This window comes from Cibotium barometz, chromosome 18, assembly GCF_041138505.1.
Source record: "Cibotium barometz isolate CiBa-2024 chromosome 18, ASM4113850v1, whole genome shotgun sequence".
NCBI lineage: Eukaryota > Viridiplantae > Streptophyta > Polypodiopsida > Cyatheales > Cibotiaceae > Cibotium > Cibotium barometz.
Window position 1 is genome coordinate 33,885,080 of NC_141063.1, and position 24,140 is coordinate 33,909,219.

The window sequence follows — 24,140 nt, forward strand, 5'->3', positions numbered from 1 at the left end:
GAGCAATCCCAGGAGCAGGAGGTTGAGCTCCAAGTACAGGTTGTGCTTGCTCTTGTGCCATCGGTGGCTTACGTTCAAAATTAGTATACTGTTGATGCATTTGTGGAGCCACTCCACCCCTTTGCTGCTCACGCTCTTGTCTCATTCTTACAATGCGAGTACCTTCCTGTGTGGTGTGTGTATAATTCCAAGCACAAGCTTGGCACCACTTCTTTGTGGGTTGGTTTATGACTAGAGGAGAAAAGGTATTACATTCTTCGGTTTTATGGTTACCGCCACATGCTCCACAAAGATGAGGACCTGTAGGTAATACACTCCTCATTCGCTGCTGCTGTTGTTGTGGCTGCATGGGTGGGCGATAGGTTTGTCCCAATCTCCTTAGTACTAGGTTATCTATGTGGTTTGGATTTACTAGTGCGCTAGATCCTGAACTTTGGTCATCACCCCACTGATCTCTAGGTTGCACCTCAGCGCCAGTACCATCTTGGAATTTGAAGTTATCTGTAAAATCCATGGCATCATGGCAACACTCATTGAAATTTGTATGCTTCTTTGCATAGAGATGTGTGTGCAGTGTTGAATTTTTGAGTCCTTTTTAAGAAGAGAGAAATTAATCGACTCTGGGTGGGCTTCTCATCTTTTGGGCAACGATTAATGTACTACTTCATTCTATTTACACAATCTCTAACACTCTCAGTCTCGCCTTGCTTGAAAGAGTAGATGTTTGCTACTGTGTCATGCTGAATCCCCATCAAGGAAAAAGCAGCAATGAATCTCTCTTCCAAAACTCGTAAAGAAGATTTGTTTGAAGCCTCTCGTGCCTGAAATCAAGCAAGGGCCTTTCCCTCAAGAGTGAGCCCAAATCCTTCAATTTGCGTATGCTTGTCAGTCACTTGCTCAGCACAAACTGCTTGCCTAAATGCTGCTACATGGTCATATGGATCTCCCAACCCTTCGTACTTCTTTACCAGTTTCTAAACAGTTGATGGCCTTACTCGTCTTGAATACTCATCATCAGGCCTACGGCCTGTCACTCTTAGTGGTTGCTCTCTTTGGTAAGATGGTCCATATGCATCCCAAATTGGTGTGGGTTCCCTATTACCTACCTCACCAACCCCCTCTCCAAAGATCTTGTTACTCGCATTTCAGGAGGTGCATTTATGGGAGGCCGAGTTGGCTCCCCTACCCTCCGATTGTCATAGTGAGAGAAACGTTGTTGTGGTGTGATCTGTGGTCGCACTTTTGGTGTAGGATAATATCTTGGTGCTAGAGTTGGGCTACTTGCAGTGGTTCACTTTGATGTTGAGGGTCCCTCTCTAGTGAACTCTCGTAGGGGAGGAGCAACAGTTTCTCCAAGGAAGGCTGTCTCTCCTGGTTTAGCTGTATTAGTTGAGAACACTTCCATGAATAATGGTTGTCCTCTCCACGTAAGCTCACGAATCTCCTTCCAATCTAAGGTTCGGTATTCATTGGCCCATTTATCAACGATTCGAGTCTTGTATCCTGCAAGCTTCTCGACTACCACCACAAGTGCTAGAGGAAGATCTAGCTCTGGCAATCTAGTTGTGGCATAATATCCTTCTAAAGAGTCCTTATAGACCTCTTGAAGTGGGTCATCTTGAAAGACCTTTGTCACTGGAATTTGTCATACATACTCCCATTGGTTCTAAGCCCCTTGATCCATTTTGCTCTTGCCTTTCCTGTCCCTTTTTCCAAATTTAGATCTAGAAAAATTAAATCATCTATGGATGGCTTTGAGGACTAGGCATTGGATGGTCCAGGCATGTCCGGCTCAACGGCTCAATCATCTCTAGACTCCCTTGCTCTGGCAGGCTTTGATAAATCTAGGAACTCACTCTTAGAGAGCTCTCCTAATTTGTCTACATTCTCTGGATGATAGGTGACTTTGTAGCGAACACCATCTCCACCCATGTACATGTTACCCTGGTCATTGACTAGAGGTGCTCTATCAAGCTCTGAGAAAAAGTCTGCAATCTTAAAGAGATACCGTTGTTGTGGATCCCTAAAGATCTCAGCTCCTTGAGCATTCATGTAGACATATTGAAGTCTCACATTGAGTGGTAACCCCATGATGTCGGCTTCAAATGGATTAAAAGATCTTGTGGGTGTCCTATTTGGGGCTAAGGGATGACTATTTGACGGCCCTAGATTGTCCATAGACAATGAGCTAGTTGTCCTGGCATTAGGAACTCAATGGAGTCTTTTTGGGCCCTTTAATTTGCCATTGCCTAATGGAGGTGATTAAGAAATAGACAAATAGGGAGATTACATGTGGACTGAAACCAATGGTTTGTAAGAGCCTAGAAGGTAGTGGTCAAACTTAGAATAATAGGCTAAATAGGCTCTTTTTAAATTTTCAAAATCAACTAAAACTCAAAAATTCAAAACGTATATGCATTTTTCCCCTATTTTATATAGAAAAGAATAGCTGCAGCCTGCCAGCAGCCTGCAGCCATCATTAACTAAGGCCTCCAAAGTGATAGAGGCCCAAAAACGAGTTCCCATGCATTCAATGCACATTCCCCTTCACTTTCCACTATCCCTCTCTCCCACGTTCCCTCCAAAACGCTCTCTCTTCCCCCTTTCTCATAGCAAGGCGTTTTTCACTCTCTAGACTACTTCTTTTAGCTATCTGCCTCTTGATCTACCTCTCTCTTCACTCAGAAACCTAGATCTATAGCTATGGAAGCTTGATCTGCAACCTCCTCTTAGAAGCTATGGAAGCTTGATCCTCTGATCTGCAACCTCCTCTTAGAAGCTATGGAAGCTTGATCCTCACTTACATTTCCTTCCTTCATCCTTCTTCCTTGTCCAACCTCCTTTTACAGAGTGTAACAGCAGAGCTTAGCTATGGAAGCTTGATCTGCAACCTCCTCTCAGAGGCTATAGAAGTTTGATCCTCACTTACATTTCCTTACTTCATCCATCTTCCTTGTCCAACCTCCTTTTACAGAGTGTAACAGCAGAGCTTAGCTATGGAAGCTTGATCTGCAACCTCCTCTCAGAAGCTAGGGAAGTTTGATCCTCACTTACATCCTTCTACCTTGTCCAACCTCCTTTTACAGAGTGTAACAGTGGAGCCAAGCTATGGAAGCTTGAGTTGCAAATGCTTTGGCTCTCATAATCTTACTCATTGTCTCCTCTCATCCCCTCCAATATCCTCTTTCAAAGTGCAGTAATAGCACAGCCAAGCCCTTGGAACTTGCTCTATAACTCCTTCTCTTTTTTACATCTCCCTAGTCTAAGTTTTTTTCTCACCATTCTATTTTTCTTTGCCATCAAGGTTTATAATCTCTCTAATATATACATCTGATGTCTTCTTCTAGAGCTCGAAGGCCTCCGATCAGTATTCAATCTCTCTCTTATAGCAGTGGTCAAGATGAGGATGGGCACTGGAACATCAAACAGTACGAGAAGTGGAATTGGATTACGATGCAGCCTAGTACAAGAGGAAGCCACAAGGTGTCAAAGCGATACGTTGATATACAAAGTCACCATTGGAAAGGGCGGATATTGGAGCTCAAACAAGATCGTGATGGAAAAAAGCTAGCCAAGGTCCAACATGTTTACAAGGCAACAGAGCTGAAACTAGCAGACCATGACCAACATCAACGATTTCCTGCAAATTGTAAGTTATTTCACCACTTTATATTCTTGTTTTTAAATCAATTGTGCGCTAATAATGGTATACTGAGCACTGCTTTGATTGTTCTTGGGTTCCTGTGCGTAGATATTTTTCCCTCAAACTATAGTGAATGGGAGCCTATGGAGGCAATTTCAGGAACCTTTGAAGCATACCATGTGGAGCTTGGTGGTTTAATCTTTGGAGGGTGTCCAGCTGCACAACTTCTTGCACGAAACATCTTCTTCTATGAGGATACATATGTGGTTCCCACGACAGCAAATGGTACTGGAAAATTAGTTCCAAAACCTACACCAACTCTCACATCTATTGAATGGCCAATTCCGGACAATGCTTCAGTGGCCATGGCTTGTTTGCAGATCGAAAGCAAGGTGCAAAATGCTATGAAGTGCACATATGGATCTCACAAAGCAACCATAACCTGCTTCATACCTCTACACCTCTTTGTGTACCTGTTCCGTACAAGTGACACACATCGTACCCCAACTTTATGGATTGCAAAGGGGGAGAGAGCTCTGACTTGTTTCTTATCACCTGCATGGGATAAAAAAGTTGTTCAACACAATGGAGACACCATCAGATGCGGAGTAATTGTTGAGAAGGTTGTGATGCGCTATCATATTGCCAAGCAACAGTTGTCCATTGCGTTTCCTTACAGGCGATGGAAGCTTACAAATGGAGAATGGGAGGCGTTAGACTCCGACACAACCTCTACAGAACAGGGTGTGCTACATATATCCATGCAAGGTGGGGATGTAGAAGATGTTACTGTGAATGATGACTGGTCCCTTGCCAACTTACGTGACTACTTAGTTCTTCTCACTCACTGGTGATTTTGCTTTGATAATCAATGGTAGAGTAGTGCGCAAAAGGCAGGAACGATCTTTTCTTTGTAGAGAAATTACTTTCCCTGGCTGTGTAGCTATCAGATAACCACTGGATATGTAATCTTGAATTGAAGTAAATACAATTTCAATTTTTTTGCCTCACTGTCTTATTAAGGTTTTTCAATTGTCTTGTGCAGTTTTATTTTTTTGTGATAGTGTAAGGTTGGTCACAGAAGCATCTGTGGCGTGAGCCACTAGTAAATTGGAAATGACCTTGCGATGGAAGGATACGTTCTTGCTTTCGCATACCATTTTTTAAAAATTTTTTGGTACTTACAAATTTTAAAAGTTTTTAAAAATTTTATAACAAGGTCGCCCATTTATAAACGATACTTTACTCATTTACATCAATTGACAATTATCGTTCTCTCCTAACACTTGCTCTCAATTTCGCACACCTTTCTATATCACACACTCTCTATTTCCTCCAATCACTCATAGCATGGCACCTCTACTTGATGCACTTATTGCACAGCTAGGAAAGCTTGAGTTACTTCATAGGGTTGATGAGATCGTCCCTATGTTTGAGGGAGCAATTGATGTACGTGCAACAATGCATCTACACGCGGATGCTTTTACAGATGTCATTCAGTATATGGATGAACACATCAGCACGTACTCTATCATGTTTGAGGGTGATGAGGGCTTATGGGTTCCAGTTGACCTCATCAAGTACATATTCAGGGAAGAGAAGAATTTTAGATTTCGCCTATCCAGGTTTTTAAAATCCCTCACAGAAAAGGACTACAGAAATGAGGAGGAAGACTTACTCCTGGATCTACAAATGGGCAACATCGGCACTTCTTTCCTAAGCTGGGACATGGTTTTGGTCCTTTTGTTACAAGAGGGTGTGGCGAAAGAAAGTGGCAAGGAAAAAGAAAAGGGCAAAGTAAAGCTAATGGAGCAGGTCCAAGAGGCCCATGCTGAGGAAGAGAATGTTACAGAACAATGGGAGGCCTCAATGGCATTGGTGGCTCTACAAGATAATGTCCCCGAGGAGGTTCCGGACCTAGTTCTAGAGGGCGATGAAGTACTCGAGGAGGTCCCAGACCTTGTTATCATGTCTTTGCATCCAATCATTATTGATGGGAAAGAGTTTTTGTTTTTGGATGACATTGCCAAGACACTCGGGTTTCGTGAGGATGAGGCACTTTCTATTATTGCCGTGAATGCTGGGGGTCAAGACAAAGGAAAAGTGAAAATTTCTTTTGAAGATGACAACCTCACAAAAGCGCTTGCATATGATATTGGTAGCAGTACCTTGGAAGTTGTAGTGGCCAAAGCGCTCGTTGAAATAAAGCAAGAAGTGCAATTCTATGAGAGCGTAGCTGCCTTTGAACCACACATGCCCTTGGTTGCTGGCGATGCTCAAGACCAAGGAAGCATAAACCTGACGAATGAGCAACTAGTTGCAAGTGACGATGCAACTGAGGTATGTCCTTACTTCTTAGTTGTAAAGCAAATTGTTTTTTGTATCATTTCACGCTTCCTAACTTCTATATTGACATGTTGACAGACTGCTTTTGAAGTGGACAAGTTTGCTATGCGCGTAGGAGGAACGCGGCCAAAGTCAGAGGGTCGAGATGCATCCCTTTGGCACTACATACCTGCCCTCAGGGCCGACATAGTGCGGGTTTTTCATTTAGAATATGCAGAGATCGCCTATGCCGAGCTCCTAAAATGTAAAGCACTTAGTGCAGTCTTGTCGGAGAACCCCTTAGCCTCGAACATAAATAAATGTATTTTGGTAGCTAGGGAAGCTGCCTTGTATTGCTTCACGGGCAACCATCCCGGCTCAGTTTTAGGCCATTGTGCCCTTTCTCAGGCTCAAGGAATCAATGAGCCGAGTGATGTATTCCAAAGCTTAGGCCAGAAACCAGCCTCTAGAACTCTCTCTCCTGAGCTCTTCCAAGAGCTTATTAAAAAGATGTAATGCAAACTTCTCTTCCAAGTTTAATAAAATTTTTTTGTTGTGCATTGTAAGTTGTGATTTTTCCTGGCGTACTTGTGATATACCATTTCAAGCCAAGCAATTTTAAGATTTTGTTCATGTGTTCATAGAAAAAATTGTTTAGGATTTATTTTAATTGAGATCGTGATTAAAAAAAGTAATCGAGATTGGGTTAGAGCGGTATGAAAAAATATTGTATTTATAGATGTAAACACACTCACATATATGTATATATATATGTACATATATGTGTATATATACATATATATATATGTGTGTGTGTGTACCTATATATATATAAGATTCTGGGGCTATTGAATGATATATATATATACATATATATACATATATATATATAAAAGATGTATAGGATATATATATATATAAGACATAAGATATTATAAGATTTTAAGGCTATTATCAGATATATATACATATATATAATATTTTATATAAATATATAAGATTTTAGGGCTGTTAGGGCACCTAAAGGGTCTTATGAGCCTCACCAGACCATGTGATATCAAAATAAAAATAAAAAAATTACCATGTGCGCTACGGCGCGTAAATCGACATTTTGACCTGGTCAAAGTGCCGATTAACGCGCCGTAGCGCACATGGCAATTTTTTTTATTTTTTTTATTTTTTTGGCCTTGAGGCTCATAAGGCACTCTATAAGGGTCTCTAGGTGCATTTATAGGATCTACCTTTTTTGTATATATAAATAAACATATATATATATGTGTATATAAAAAAAATGCCATGTGCGCTACGGCGCGTAAATCTCCATTTTGACCTGGTCAAACTAGAGATTAACGCGCCGTAGCGCACATGGCATTTTTTTTTATTTTTTTTATTTTTTTTGCCTTGAGGCTCATAAGGCACTCTATAAGTTTCTCTAGTTGACTTTATAGGATCTACATTTTTTGTATATATAAATATTCATATATATGTGTGTGTGTGTGTACATATATATATATATATATATATGTGCATATGTATATATATTTGTATATGTATATATATGTGTGTGTATATATGTTTGTGTGTGTATATATATATATGTGTGTGTGTGTGTGTGTGTGTTTGTGTGTGTTTTTTCCTGTGTGTATAGTGCTTTTATAATTTTTAAATGAAATGTTCATTGGCACTGAGCATACAAAAAAAATGGACTCAACAAAGAATGTAACACAACTCACAAAGTTTTCATTAATGTGTGAAAAAGCTACAAAGGAATTTGGGAACATTACAAAATTTTGTAGGGAGAATTACAAAATGGGTTAGCCTATTGAGGTAGAAGGCTACGCTCTAAACGTAGACGTAGGGCTAGGGACATATCTACAGGCTTCAAAGTAACTCTCTTGGCATGTACCATAGCCAGCACTGAGTCTTCAAAAACAGAAACTACAATATCTTCAGCAGCTTCTTGAAGAGCTTCAAGAGCTGTGCTCTGTATGCGGTCAACCCTGTCAGAATATTTTTCCATTGTTTCTCTCACCAGTCGAGAGAATGGTGCCTTGGGGATGAGAAGATCTGTGCTTTTCTGATATTTCCTAATCTCTCGTAGCGCGACTGTCCCTGGCCTCCATTTTCTCTTCTTCTTTGTAACTGGTGGAGGTGGTGGTGGTCTTTGATTCTCCCACGGTGGTCGTTCAGACCTGAACTTCTTTTTCTTTTGTGCACGCTCTTCCTCTTCTTGTTGGTCCCGAAACTTGCCCTCCATTCTTTTACCACACTTCTTGACTGGCCGCCTGGATGTTGTGGCTGCCTGTGGCTGTGCTTGGCTTGCCCTCCTTGCGTCCTCTTTGGGTTGCTGTCTCTTTTGCATTTCTGTCTCCCAAGCTGCCCTCACAAGAGCAAACTCTTTGTCAATGGTATCTTTCGTGATGCCGTAGGACAAGAGCTCGACCTCCCTGTTCTGTAAGATAACCTCTAGCTGTTCTAGGGTGTCGGCCTCAATAACAATCTCCGGTGGCTGCCCTTGACCTTCCTCGGCTTCTTTTCGACGCCGCTCTTCTTCTGCTTCTCTACTAGGCCCTGCTTCTTCAGCTTCCTTCCTGCGTTGTGCTTCTTCGGCCTCCTTCCTGCGCTCTTCTTCTCTCATCTCCTTTGCCTCTTACTCTGTTACGATAGGTAGACTTGTCCTTTTTGCTGTAGCAGGTAGTGGGCCGAGTTGATCGAAAAACCGCAAGTCTTGCTCCTGTTCTTCTGGCATGGCCTAGGTATTTACGAGTGCAAGAGATAGTGGGAGGGCAAGAGAGAGTAGAGCACAAAGAAGAAATTGAAATGTGGTTTCTATAAATGAAAAATGACTTAAATATGTCTATAAATATAATTTTTTAAAACTTTTAGAAAATTTAAAAACACAAAAAGATTATAATCAGAGAGTTTAAGCCCATGAGGAACCACACCGACGCTTGCTTGCTACCCACTGCCGTAGTCTCTCCCTAGCATTTGATCTGTTGTATCCTTCAGTTCTTCTTGCATTAACAGTTTTCATTATTTGACGCCTAAGAGACAAATTACCGCGACTTTTCTGCCTTTTTTTGCCAACCAGAACGCGATAGAACCAGTTGAACATTTCATGGAGTGCATTACTCTTGACTTTGCCACCACCATGGCGAGTGCCCTTAAAATACACGGCCTTTGCTTGGTAATGTGATTTCTCCATGCCTTGATTGCTCCAAAGTGCTAAAGAGCCATATCTATCGAGAAAGTATGGCCCATGTGCATACAATATATGCTGCATAGAAAATTACAAAAAGTCAACAAACAGTATGAAGAACATACTACAAGGACACAATAAATACAACATTACCATGTAGTGAGTAATGTGTGTTTCTCCCCATGCCTCGACCATTTCTTCTGTGAATCTACAAGTGGCTTGTTTAAGTGCCTCAATACCATGGTCATCCAGGTGAGGTCGCTCTAGAAGATCGACCATTTTATTACACACCTCCCATACATGTGCACGTTTTAGGCCAAGCCTGGCATCATTTCCTCGATATGTTGTGACATCACATATCTTCTTCCAAATTTCAAAGTCAGTGTGGCTATGAGAACCCAAGTGGTTTGATAGCAAGTGTCTTGCCTTTGATCCACCCATGCAAATTTTATTAGGGTTGTCTTGTGTAGGGTTTGATTTTCTGTCCTTTGTCAAGACCACTGCTCCAGCATGTAATCCCATAGAGGAAAGTACACCCTCTAGTGCACGTATTGACTCTTCTCGTCGATCTTCGGGCTCCATGTTCCAGACATAGTTTATGTGGAGCATCAATAGCTTATCCAAAATCCTTAGTCTTGCATGTAATGTGCACACATGCACTTGACATAGTGGAATTTCCAAGATTGGGTTCCAAGCATTGTCCTCCTGGTCACGACTAGGTGGCTTGCTCTGGTCACAACTTAATATGCCATTATGCCATACCTTTGATCCTTTCCTCTGTTCAGCATCAAAAACGATTGCTTTTTTTGCACCCACCTGTTTTTGACTTTTGCCTTTGCTAGGTTGTTTCCCTTTTACTCTTGAGTCTACTGCTGTCTTGGAATGACAACAGTAAACACATGAGAATATAGTATTCGCACCTGTTTTACAACCCAACATACACTTTAAGGTTTTTAGATCGCCACCCAAGTGCCATTCAACGTTAAAGCAGCCTATTCCGGGAACATCAAGCTTCTGACCATTGACCTGACAAGAGACGACATGTTGAATGCCAGACCGTTCAAAATACCACCTCAAGGTATCATGGTTCTCTTTTGGGAGGACCCATGCTGCTTGCCACCAGATGTTCTTCTCTGATTGAATGCCGTAGTAGTCTTGCTTCTGCCCTTGACCCCTATTGTTGCTGTCTTCAGTTGCATCCAACTCTTGGGTCTCTAAAGGCCTTCCTCTAAGTGCTCGGCTCATCAAGGTTAAACTAACACGCTCCAGTCTTTGACCTTTAACCACTTGACATTCATCCAGCTTCAAGACAAACACGGCATTTCCACCTGTCTCTTCAAGTGTGAGGCCATAGTACTGAATCATTGCTTTTTGTAGCACTTCCATGTCAATGTAGACATTGTTATATGCATTGTATTCAAAGGGTTTGATTGTTGGCATTGGCATAATATCCTCCACCCACTTGTACCCACCCTCGAACATGGATGCAATATCACCATTAGCACACTTCTTTGCCATCTGTAAGCTATAAAGTGTTGGAAGCAAGGATTGCGTAACTCCCTTTGCTCGCAACCCTAAAGTGATTGACCTGTACATTGCTCTGTAACCTTTCTGGCTAATACCTGCTGAGTCACATATATCAAACATCTCTTTGGGGGTGACAATTTCTTTGATTTCCTTCAAGAAATGTTGACGAAGGGTCTCCCGCAGCTTATCATTACCAGAACCTGTTATCATTTCCATAATATCCTTCTCCTGAAGGACATGCTGAAGAAGGGAGGCATTAACATTGTCCTCAGCGTTGTTACATCCTAGTATAGCTGTTGCACAAGCCCTACAATCACAATGGTCAACCATGAGAGATGCTTTATTCATTAATTGCTTCTCAAAGCTGCTATAATTCCTACAAAAATTTTTACCTGGTTGTTTGTTTATGCCTCTTGCATGCGCCTGCTGTCTTTGAAAGCAACCCAACAGCTTTACGTTTTCTTTGCCTTGCGTGATATCCCATGGGAAGATGAGTGAAATGGTGAACACGACGCCGAAGATTACGAGTGGAGTGTTGAAGACGAACATAATTATCGGTAAATTGATTTATTGTGCACACACGATCCGCTAGATTATTCTTCTACACCTCAAGCTCCTCTGAGAGCTCTTTAATCCTCTGCATCAAACCATTGATCTGCTTAGTCGATGCCGCTTGAAGCTGGTCGAAGACAAATTGTGTTTGCCTCTTTTCAGCTGCCTCATCTAGCCACAACATGTGTAATCTCCTACAATAGCCAAGAAGCCCATTGAAACCATCACCAACAAACATAAGAAAACTTGTAATGCTTTTGAATGGTGGAGGGGCACCAGATATTGGATCTGGTGGATAAAGATTTCCATCAATCCAAAGATCAATGGCCTTTGCTCCTTGCATTCGAAGCTGATCGTATGAAATATTGGGTGCAACATGCCTACTACGTAGGGTTGCGTATTCTGTCTCCAAATCAACCTAAAGGCGGATCTTAGAAGGCTTATTGGTGATGTCTTGTAGTGCCATCTACAAGAAAGTAGGCTTGTAAGCTTGGGTTGAATAGGAGTGGAAGGAGCAGGATATGGTATCAAAAAATAATGGGAAGAATGGAGATGAGGGTTGCTCCTCTAGAGCTGCATTGTGGATAGAGAAAGAAGCCAGAAAGGGAGCCAAAGAAACATAGAGAGGGTTGGCAATGGTGAGACGAAAATGCAAAGGAGACAATGCATCATGGGAAGCTTCTTTAGTGCAAGCTATGGCTGCTAAGCAATATAGAGAGAGAATACTTCATGAAAAGGTTCTTCTGTGCTACTACTGTGGGTTTGGAGAGAGAACCAAGTATTGTAGAAAGAATGCTCCTGGTAAGCTTCTTCCTTGCAAGCCATGGCTACTACTGTGGGTTTGGAGAGAGAAGGCTCATTTAGGAGTACAGACCTGCTAGCTATGGAGAGAGGACCAAGTACTGTAGAGAGAATGCTCATGGTAAGATTCTTCCCTGCAAGCCATGGCTACTACTGTGGGTTTGGAGAGAGAAGGCTCATTTAGGAGTACAGATCTGTTAGCTATGGCTTTTGGAGTAGAGAAAGACGCTTTTTTCCATGGAGAAGGAGTGCAGGGCGTTTTAGAGAGAAGATTTAGAGAGAGAAAGAGATCTGGTGAAAATTTCCCATACTGAGCTCACTATGGAAAAATGGTTCCGGGACCGAAATTTCGACGATGGGTATTTTCTAACTCCTCTTGAAAGGTTAGATAACCTCCCAATTTTTTGCGCCAGAAAATGAAAAATTTTAAGGTTTTTTTTTTTGCACCCCCTTATCCGGTGCGGTGGCGGTCTTTATGGTGCGGTGTGTGGGTCTCTCCGCGTGGTGCGCTGTTCACGCATAGCCGCCTTCTTTTATTATTTTTTTTTGAAGTGCGTGTGCAGTGAACTCAATGCGTGTGCAGCTGTGAGATTTGTAGCAAATTCAATGCGTGTGCAGGGAACTCAATGCGTGTGCAGCTGTGAGATTTGCAGCGAATTCAATGCATGTGCAGATTTCAGTTTCTCTACAGGTGCAAGTTTAACAGAGAACTAAAATGCACAAAATTAAAGATGCAGAAAACTAAACTAAGCTAAGAACAGAAAATAAAACAAACATGCAAAAAATTGAAAATGTAAAAATTATCCTCAAACAGAATGACAGAAATGCAAATCAGGCCTCTCTCTTTCGCACACAAATTGAAATTGGCAGGTTTAGCGCCTACCTCCATCCCTTCCCGTGTGTTGAATCCTTGTCTTGACCTCAAGGGAGAGGCGTAGCTAGCCAATCACGCTCAAATTGCAAGACAATAAAGAGAATTTAACAAAAGATTAGTCTTAAATAAGTACCAAAATTAGTCCCAAAGCCTGCTCTCCTATCCAACAGTTTTGCAACCGATTGGAGCTTAACAAGGAGTGGTAGTGTGTGTACGGTGCTCAGCTAATGTAGGCACTCTTTCCTTGACAGCGGCGCCATTATAGAGCGGTTCTCTCTACCGTGCAATATAGTGCTCATAGAGTACTACCGATCAACAAATGTGTTCAAAAACACTATGTCAATCCGAGGACTCGACCCGATTAGTGCATGAAGGCTTATCCCTTAAGGGAGAGCTCACATACACGAACCACCACTTGACGATTCAACCATTCTCTCAATCCCTTAAACCCACTTCACTAATCAAGAGAACAAGCATTGCATAGCAATCTCTTAATCCCGTTCAAACATTGATTAAATCTTAGCTTTCCCTAATGCAAGCAAACCCATAAGCGTGCATCTACTAACCCACAAGCTTAAGCAAGCATAGAATGTAACATTCACAAACCCACAAGCTCATAGAGAGAGTCTATCCATGAATAACTCATTGCCAATGAAGTGGGCAAGAGCTTGCATCAATGGAGTCTACACACACACACACTACAAGCATGCATACACAAGAGAAAGAAAGAAGCATTCAACTAATCATAGATTAATCTACTTCAATGATGCTAAAACAGATTAAGAGAAAGAAGTGGAGCTATACTCATTGGAGCTTAATGCTCATTAGAGTACAATAGAGAGAGAGTTAGAGAGTTGCCATAGCTTGAGAGCTCAAGAGCTTCACTCAATAGCTTATGAGAATGGCCAAAAAACGTCCTCTTTCTTTAGCTAACATCTCTTTTAAAGAGATGTCACTAACCCTAACCCTAGGCCTCTTTCACACATGGACGGACAACCCCATAAGTGAGCCTTGCTTAATAAGGCTTAGAACTCTCATTTAGAACCCACATTGGCCTAAAACGATTTACATTGCACTTCGGCACAAAAATATGGAAAAATTATGTGCGTCTTTATGTTCCTATGGCTACAATCTCGCTCTCTCGCATTAATTGCTTCCGGCCTCCTTCCATAATCCGTGTTCCCGTGGAACAATGCTACATGTAAAAAACTACAACATGGCCATACACGTGCAAGCCTCCATCAAGTGTGGACTTGCACTAGCTTAGAGATCCACTCCATGCTACATCTACACAACTGATAGCTTGTAGTACAAGGTGCACCACATTAACCAAAGTGGATGTCATGTTAGCCGTAAGTACGAAGCTATCATCCTGGCATGCCATCCATACCCGCATTAGTGGATATTGATATCTCAACACTACCCCTAAAGCTCTGCTGCAGATCTTGTATTCTAAGTAAGCTCCTAAACATTTAGAGTTTCTCTATGCTCAATGCCTTTGTGAATATGTATGGCTACGAGACCCTCTATACTCATATAAACCAAATTCACATCACCTATTAGAACCTTCTCCCTCACAAAATGATAATGTACCTCAATGTGCTTCATTCTAGCATGATCCACTGCTTATGCTGGCACAACAAATGATCCATGGGATCACCCATATCCACAAGTAGTTTTTTAACCAAGCTATCTCACATGTCACCAGAGCAACACCCTTGTATTGAAGCTCTCAACAATATAATTATAGAATGCTCATCTAGCTAATAGCAACACCCCTAAAAGAAAACCTAAAGCCACTTGGAGATCCCATGTCCGAGACACTACTAGCCCAATCTACATCTATGTAGTACCTTTAAGAATATGGCACAGCGAAAAAGGATACATCAAGAGAAATTACACTAGACAATGCAATAGAGAGAATGGAGAGAATTTCAAATTTTTTATTTTACCAAACAAGATGGTGTTGTTTCCCTGTGCGCTCTAGTGGCGAGCTTAGATTGCAATGTAGAAAAACTTTAGATGGAGAGCATCTTGAGAGTATAGGGAATATATGCTCATAAAGCATTGGATGACTTAGCTTGTGCCAACTACATCCATTTATGGTGTTGCAGGTAGTGTGGTGGATGCGTCCAAGAAGAGGTGTGCAGCTATGCCATGTATTCATAATGCATCCCAAATGACCAATTTCCACTTATGATAAAATCAGTATTTGAGGGAATATATACCTTTTCGGGGCCCTTGCTAACGATTGTACCCCTCTTCATCTCCTAACCACCATCAACGGTGGTCATAACTATAACCCCTTCAAGCATCTAAGCTGGGGTTTCCACTACTAAAGATATGTATAAATGTGCACTATACATCAATGTGAGATACATGGTGAGAGGCGAGAATTGAACATATACTAACACCCCCCATCAATGTCCACCCAAAGGAGTTTCTTGGCCCAATGCCAATTTCATGAAGATGTCGAGTGAGCTGGTCCTTCCCAAGAGCTTTGGTGAAGATGTCGACAGAGTTCTCCTCCATAGAATAGTACTCCAGCTCCACAATATCATCCTCAATCAACTCCCACATATAATGATATTGAATCACAATGTGCTTTGTGCGAGGAATAAACAGAGGGTTTTCTGCAATGGCCATGCAACTCTGATTGTCTCATCATAAGGTTGTGGTGGCTGACCTCACTCGAAATCCCATATCTGCTAGAATCCTTCTCAATCATACTACCTCACAGGCACCAAAATAAGCAGCCTTGTACTTTGCTTTACTTGAAGAAAGTGCCACTATGGGTTTCTTCTTACTAATCCAAGAGAACACACGAGATCCAAGTGAAAAGCTTTGGTGTCACAATCTCCATCCCAATCAGATTCACAATATCCCACTAAGGAGTCACTAACCATGTATGTAATTCCATAATCAATGGTACCTTTGATGTACCTGAGCACACACAATGTTGCATTCTAATGACTTTCCCTTGGTTTGCTAGAGAGCCTACTCAACACACCAACTATATAGCAAATGTATGATCTAGTATTGCACAAGAAAGCAAAATTTCCAATGAGCTTCCTATACATCTTGATGTTCACCAAAGGTGAAGTGTCCTTAGAAAGCCTAGAGTTTACATCCATTAATTTACTTATTGGCTTGCAGTTTATCGTACAAAATGTCTTCAACATCTCTATTGCATACTTTTGTCGAGAAATGAAGATCTTGTCAGACTCGACTCTTGCCCAACCTTAATCCCCAAACAATGGTGTAAGAGCCCCAAGTCTATCATCTCAAACTTAGAGCCAAGCCTTTCTCTTGTTTGTTGAATCAAGTCTTCATGCTCGAGGGGTGCACTACTAAGAAACCCTTGTATTACGTGCGTTCAAGGGGTGTTAAAAAACCGCTTACCTGTGAATTCTTCATGAATAAAATGACCCCTTTTTCTTTATGGACTTACGGATGTTTTTCCAAAATTGATTTAAAAACCCCTTTTGTAAATGTATTCCTATAAATTCACCTTAAAATTTTGAATTAAAAAGCCCCTTCATTTGAACTCACATGCTATACTTACATATTTTTAGGTGAACCTCCTGAGTCTTCATGGTTGCCTATGTTAATCAGGTCATCCACATAGAGGACAACTATCACATATTTGCCATCCCGTCTAAGTACATATAAGTTAACGCATTAGATGCACTTCTAGAAAGACCAATATTTTTTCAAAAATTATCTATTCATTGGTATCATGCCCTTGGGGCTTGTTTCAACCTGTATAAAGCCTTCTTCAACTTGCAAACCTTATTTTTTGATCCGGGCAGCTCAAACCCTAGCAGCTAAGCAACATACACCTCCTCCTTGAAATGTCCATTTAGACAAGCTGTTTACATCCATTTTAAAAAAACAAGCACTTCTTATTAGCATCCAAGGCAAGTATTATGTGAATGGTGGTTATTCGAGCTATTTGGACAAAGGTTTCACTGACATCAAGACCTTCAACTTGTGAAAAACCTTATTATGCAACTAGCCTAGCTCTATATTTCTCCAATGAGCCATCATATTTATACTTTGCTTTCCACACCCACTTAGTGCCAATTTCCTTTCGTTTTGGTGGCCAATCAAGTAGCTCCCAAGTGTTGTCTTTTATGATGTTGTCATACTTTGACTGCATCGCTTCTGTTCGCATTGGATCTACGAAAGTTTCTTCTACATTTGTGGGCTCCTTCACTAAATCCATTATCTCAGCCATCAAGGCCATATTGGCAATGTGTTCATAATACCTTTTCCGCTCCTCTATTCTCTTTGATATGCATAAGCCATATGTTGAAGTTTCTACAACATTAGGTGGGGGTTAGTGATCATCAAAGAACTGCCTAACCCATGTAGGAAGTGGATGTCCTTTAGGTTCAGGGACAGGATGGTGTGATTTTTGAGAGTCTTCATCATTCCAACACTCCTCCTCCTTTAGTTTTCTGGTGCTTGGGTTGGGCACATGGTGGATTATTTCTACGTTTGATGATAAAGTGGATGGATCCCTATCCTCCACTAAATCTGGATGCTACACAAACACCACATCTTGGCTGACCATTATCTTCTTAGCGTCTGGATCAAGTAGGCGATATGCGTTCGACTCTGTAGTAGTACTGTATCCAAGGAAGATACATTTCTTTCTTTTGGCAGCAATCTTAGTTCTATTTGCATCTAGTATATGCATGTAACATTCACAACCGAATGTTGAAAAATGAGAACATGAAGGCTTCTTACCCGAATGTTGAAAAATGAGAACATGAAGGCTTCTTACCCGAATAAGCCTCATATGGTGTGATTCCCTTGAGCTCCTTCGTGTAAGATCAGTTCTGAACCTCTTGGTAACCCTTTCTCTTTCATCATACCTCTTGCCATTTTCACGCGACTGTGCAGTTGTGGTGTTCCTCCACAACTCCATTTTGTTGAGGTGTATGTATTGGAGTGAGATGGCACTCGATGCCATGCTCCTTGCAGTATTCATTTCACCCGAAGTAAATTATCCTCCTTGATCCGTTTGAGACTTCTTCACCTTCTGTCTTCTCTCATTCTCCACAAATTTATGTCATTGTTTAAACTTGCCAAAAGCTTCAGCATATCACGAAGGAAATAAACCCACATTTTCCTATGGTCTAACAGCATAAAGTAAGAAGATCCTCCAATGCATCATTACACATCTTACCACAAAGATTAGCATGTACTAGCTCTAGAGGAGACTTTGCTAGATTGCTGCTCTCTTGTGGAAATGCCTTCCGGTGTTGCATGTTCATCATACAAGCTTCACATGGTTCTTGCAATTCTGCAAATGTAGGTAAATTTTCCACCATCCCCATTTTCTACATCTCCCTCAACATGACAAATTCGATGTCACTAAATCGCTCATGCCAAAGTTTTCTTATGTCCTTGTCTACAATAGCTATAAGAGTACTCAGCTCATACAAATTGTTCTTCCTCATAGCTTTGCAAACTATCTTCCCCTCAACATCTAGAATCTCTGTTATTGTTTTCTTCAAGCGTACTTCAAGGCCACGATATCTATTATTGCAGAGAAAATGAGAGTAGGTTTCTCATTATTTGGGACATGTAGATCACATCAGACAGCTTCTTTTGTTCACCTGTAGCTACCACAAATGAGATAGTTCCAGACCCTTCGGCTGGACATTTAGCATTATTACCGATAATAATATTGATGGATTCTTGTAAAGGTTGTCAGGAACTATACTAGTCCTTTTGCTAGTCATATGTCGGGTTTCCCTACTATTTAAAATCTATGAATAGACAACTGGAGCTTGAGCAGATGAGCATACCTTTTGGGAGGAAGCTAGAAGTGGAAACTAGGCGATGTGGGACATGTTTACTCTACCCACCCTGCCAAATCTAAGTGAGTAGTTTGCATGGGTCCTAGCTCTAAGTCCACTTAGCATTGATTTTTGACAACCATCACTAGTCTTTCTATGTATTCTAATTATCAAATCCACCCAAAAATTTTCAAAGGCAGTCTGAACAAGAAAAAACGTTCAAACGTGGTGGACATCTTCTCATTCTGAAGGTTGGGATAGTTTGCGCACAAAAGCCTCCCCATATGTTATTTGTACACACGTAAAGCTCAAGTCTGATTTGAAAGACGTTATCAGATCATGGTTCTTTGTGCCTTGTGAAAAATTATAATCGCTAATTTAGGTGAGTCTTTTGATGAGAACTGAGACGGCGACGCAAGTGCACTGTTTGATTTTCTTCCCAGTGCCTGTGCACAAGAACATGCCCGAAAAAAAGGGGACCTTTTAAACACCAGCATTCATTTTTAAACATCACGAAGCCCTAAATTGTACCTTGTGGACCGTGGTGTAGGATCTTCTTTACCTGCGTAGTTAATACACAATGAGCAGTCAGCCTTTGCCGAGTAGCATTCAGCTCAGAGCTCTGATGGGCTCCGAGCTCAGAGCTCTGATGGGCTCACAAGCATGTGCGCTCAGAGCGCAGAGTAGCGCTGAAAATGGAACACTTCCCTTGGTATTTTTTTGGAAGACCAAACGAAGCGTGGTCTTCCCGCTTGAAACTACACATATTGTAGGTCTTCACTATGCATCCCAAAAAAAAAAAATTGGACTTCCCATAAGCCGTTAAGCAAAGCCGAGAAGTATTTTATACACAAAATTTTAATATTCTTCTGTACACCTTGAGTTTGACTATAAATTTACTTCATTATAATTTATGTGGACTTATATACTAAGCTTTGAGACTACAAAAATAAAACTTTTAAAACAGTTGCAATACAAAAAAACATTAAAAATCAAATTTTGAACACAATGAAAAGAAATACCATTTGTTGATGCATCTTGATTCCACCTTGCCCATGTTTATTGAATAAAGCTTTTATCCTCTTGTCCATCTTGAAAACCATGCCAAAAGATAAGATAGTTGAGAAATCACAATAAAAGATAATGTTAAAGTTGAGTTATTTTATTCTTACCTCGATAAGTTTTTCATCTTTGAGAATAAAGCAGTTGAGTCTTTCTTCATTATGGATCCACTTCCTCTCTTTGACAAACAAGGTACTAGGGAAAAACATCTACCATTGTAGTGAAGTGGCCTACACAAGCAAGTTTAGAGAAGCAAAAAGGTGATCCACTTTCAACGGACCTAAAAATTTACATAGCCACTTGAAATCCAAGTAGTTTTAATGACTAGATAATTCACTCTCAAGGATGCAATACTTATAAATCTCACAAGGTTATAGAGGTTACGTTATCACATAAGACTTACATAGCCCATTTTCTCTCAAAAAGTTACAACTTACATAGTCGATCTCTTTACACCACAAAGATGCATACATTTTAAGTTTCCTTCCAAAAAATTTGCTACATAGTCATCCCATCACCAAAACGTTGCAATGCCAAAAACGCGCACAACATACATAGGCATGCCATCACCAAAAAGTTGCAATGCCAAAAACTCACACAACATACGTAGTCATCCCATCACCAAAACATTGCAATGCCAAAAACTCGCACAACATACATAGGCATCCCATCACCAAAAAGTTGCAATGCCAAAAACTCGCACAACATACATAGGCATCCCATCACCAAAAAGTTGCATAATAAATCATCATACCTCGTGCAAAACTAGGAAGACAATCCTCAAACTCTCCGAAACTTCATGGAGGCCCATATGTCATAAATCTTTTCCTAATCCACCTCATCCAAAGCATGTGGTGCTGATAATGACAAAATCATGAGATTGTGTAATGTAGTCAATGTAAGACTACTCCTCTCGTCATCTTTGATACGATTCTGCTTCAAGAACCCTCTTTCACATTTGGCGGTGCTCACTGGAACCACAAGTAGTGCTTGCCAAAGCTTCATGAGATTTGGATAAGATTCAACTCACTCCGTTTCACCACAATAATGTCCCCATGCTTCGTGGAAAGTAAAGCTTTGATTTTCTTTGTACAATGTGAGACAAAAATGATCCACTTCAAACTCACATTGCATTGCATCTATAAGCTTACTCCCTTGAACACCAAACTTTGTACATAATCGATCCATAAATCCCTTGTGCGTTTGACCTCGAACACAAACATCCTTCTCATAGAGCTAGAAGGAGAAAAAGCTTTGCCGCATTGAAAAGAGGCAAATCAGTAAATCTAGAATTTATTCCATTGATTAATTCACTAACAAATGCCTGGCAAGTGTGATGCAATCATATAGTTCCCCTCCACTAGTAGAGTTTGGCAACAAAGAGTAATGCAAAGCATGCCTTTCAACACAACCATCCTCTCGAACATAGACAAGTACATGATTGTTGATCTTAATCAAGAACTCTCTATAGTTCTTTGAACCATACCCAAATGGATTACCAAAATACCTCTTTTGAAGGAGCTCAATAACAACATCTAAGGCATTTGCAACATCCATGATATCCACATGGTCTTTTTGAAACTTCTTATTGAGAAAGTTCATTTCATGCAATACATCCGCCATAAAATGAATCAAGAATTTCACTTGAAAAGTTGTAGCAATGCTATAGAGATTTGCATCATTCTCCTTAAAGTCACTCAAGAGGGCGGGCATCGTATCCACTCATAACTTTACCCTTTGATAACCATCGAACACTATGTATCCTTAGAACTTCTAAGGGTTTAAGACTAAATGCCTTGATCAACCTATTGAGATTATTGTGATGTTGTGTGGACCTTCCCACCCATGCATGAACTCTACTGGCAAAAGCATCCAAAAACCCAAATTCCACATATTTATCACATGCATCCGACACCACAAGCACTTCACGCGATGAGAAACGCAATGTACGCCAATGTCATGTGGCACTTTCTCTTGCAATTTGGCAAGCACTTCATTGTTCACACCTCTCATGTTTGAGGCTCCAGCCAATGCAAACCCAATGAGCTTCGCAAGAGACAAAGCCCATTTCTTCCAATAGAGTCATCAATGCATTAAAATTTGTTTTGGCTTTCCCATCATCCAATGGGATAAAAGCCACAAACTTGCAAGCGCATGGACCATTACCTTCATCTTCCAGGTAAGTCATATACACGATCATGTGCTTTTCCAAGGTGAGATCCGTACTATCATCGATCAACACCGAAAATAATGGACTTTTGCCAATGGAGGATTTAAGGATTCCCCAATAGTTCTCTCTTGCGGCTTTCAGAAACTCCATTCCGGAAGTTCTATTGGTATATGCAGAATACTCATCATTGATGGGCATTCTTGGAGTACCCATGTATCATAAGAACCGACATTGAGACTTGAAAAAGTCCAAAGGAAAGTCCTCAACTGCAATGAAATACATTATTTGCATAGCACTTATGATGCGAGTTTTCTCAACATCAATCATAAGCCCTACATGCTTTTCAATTGGCAATACATCTTTGTGGCTTTTGAGCATCCACCTTTAGGCAGCTAGCTTATGTGCATCCGATTCCGCATGCTTATCAAGAGCGAGAAGCTGAATGGTTATAGCTCCCTCTTTGCCATAAGGATTATTCATTCTGAATTCTTTACACCACCAGCATCTTACTCTTTCCCATTTTCAGAAAAAGGACATGCCCATGTATGTATTTGTTTCCATTGAGGAATGAAAGTTCTTACCTTCTTTTCAAGCGGCTCAACATTTTCATGTTCCTCCTGAAGAGAACTTGCTTCAACAACTTCCTCGTTCAAGTTAATCCTTCGCTCAAGGCCAATGATCTTTTTGAGGATGAGAGAGTTGATAATGATCAAGTATGATTTTGTAAACATGTAAATACTCTCATGATGTGACCAACTTTCATCTTTTTATTGGTTTCATATATGCTTATATGTATTTATGTATACCAAAAGTGAGAATATATATATATATTTGGATACAAAAAAGGCTAGCAAAGAAAAATTTGGAAAAAAACATTTTTTCGAAGTGGTTTTCGGCCTTCATTTTGACGAAATTATAGATAACTCTTTCGGCACCTTTTTCAGGTGCTCATTCCGATGATAGTTTATAACCACATTCATACAAGAATTTTGATGATGCAGAGGTGTCGGGACTCACCATCGAAACCTAATCATCATGTAGTAGTGACGGTTTGCAAATTGAGTTTAACCCTCATGGCTATTATGTAAAAGATTTCAATAACCATTGTCGCATGGTTACAAAGGGATAAATAATTGGAAGAATGTTTACATTGGATGTAAACCTACCTAAAGTAAAGCCTATAATGTTTGCACATGGTACATGTGTGGTTGTAGACATTGACATTTTGTATTATTCATGTCAATAGTCAGCACGACTAAAAAATATGCAAGCCCAAAGCATTGTTACACATCTGCTAAAGTTCAAAGTAGATATAATGTACAAAATATACAAAGCATGCCTTATTATAGGTTTGTTGTAAGTATTAAAGTTCCTACAAGCATTGTTTTAGGTAATCATGTTTACATGTGTATCCCAGATTGTGAGCAAGATATTCCTCATGGGAAAAGGATACTAGGAGTTTATTTCAAATGATGAGAAGGAACTAGAGCTTTTGAAAGGAATTATCACTCCTCTCAACACACACACACACACACATACATGTAACCTTTTACGTCACTCTAGAAGGAGTTGTCACTCCTTAACATGCACACGCACATGCACAGATGCAACCTTTGAAGTAATGGCACGAGAGAGCTAACAAAGTGATGTATCAAATGTTATAATTAGTTATTTATAGGATTCATTGACACCTAAGGATGGGTCGAATACCTTGGTTAAGCTATATAGCACAAGTACCGAGGTAAGAAAGATGGAGGTAAAGTAAGATTTATATAATGTGCAAAGACATAAGATGAGTATCAATGATTAATCATTGAAAATTAAAGGTATTATAGATACCCGTGTCTCTATTTTGAAACTCATGTTGACAATAATTTGATTTACAGATACGTGTGTCTCTATTGGAGCTCATGTTGATAATAATTTGGTTTCAGTCACATTTTAGACATGGGCTTGTAGATACTTGTGTGTATATTGGAGCTCATGTTGACAATAATTTGGTTTTAGTCACATTGAATGGGATTAATAATAAGTATGATCAATTTTAAACATCTATCTAAACAATTGAGAAAAACTTTCCAAATTTTTAGGATCTTATTCTCATTTTTATCACTTAGGATGTGCATGTCGGGGGAGTAAATCATCTTCTCGAAATATGCAAGAGCATGCCTTCT

At 40.4% G+C, this 24,140-nt stretch overlaps 1 protein-coding gene and 1 pseudogene across 1 annotated transcript; one reads left to right on the top strand and one right to left on the bottom strand.

Moving 5' to 3' along the window:
• Positions 1-5,817: 5,817 nt before the first annotated feature.
• On the top strand, positions 5,818-6,484 carry LOC147629229 (uncharacterized). Its single transcript, XM_086812877.1, has 2 exons — positions 5,818-5,983; positions 6,068-6,484. The coding sequence occupies exons 1-2, from the start codon at positions 5,897-5,899 to the stop codon at positions 6,482-6,484; spliced, it is 504 nt and encodes a 167-aa protein (XP_086669003.1). The 5' UTR covers positions 5,818-5,896.
• Positions 6,485-20,624: 14,140 nt separating this feature from the next.
• On the bottom strand, positions 20,625-22,697 carry LOC147629230 (uncharacterized; annotated as a pseudogene).
• Between the last annotated feature and the right edge of the window lie 1,443 nt (positions 22,698-24,140).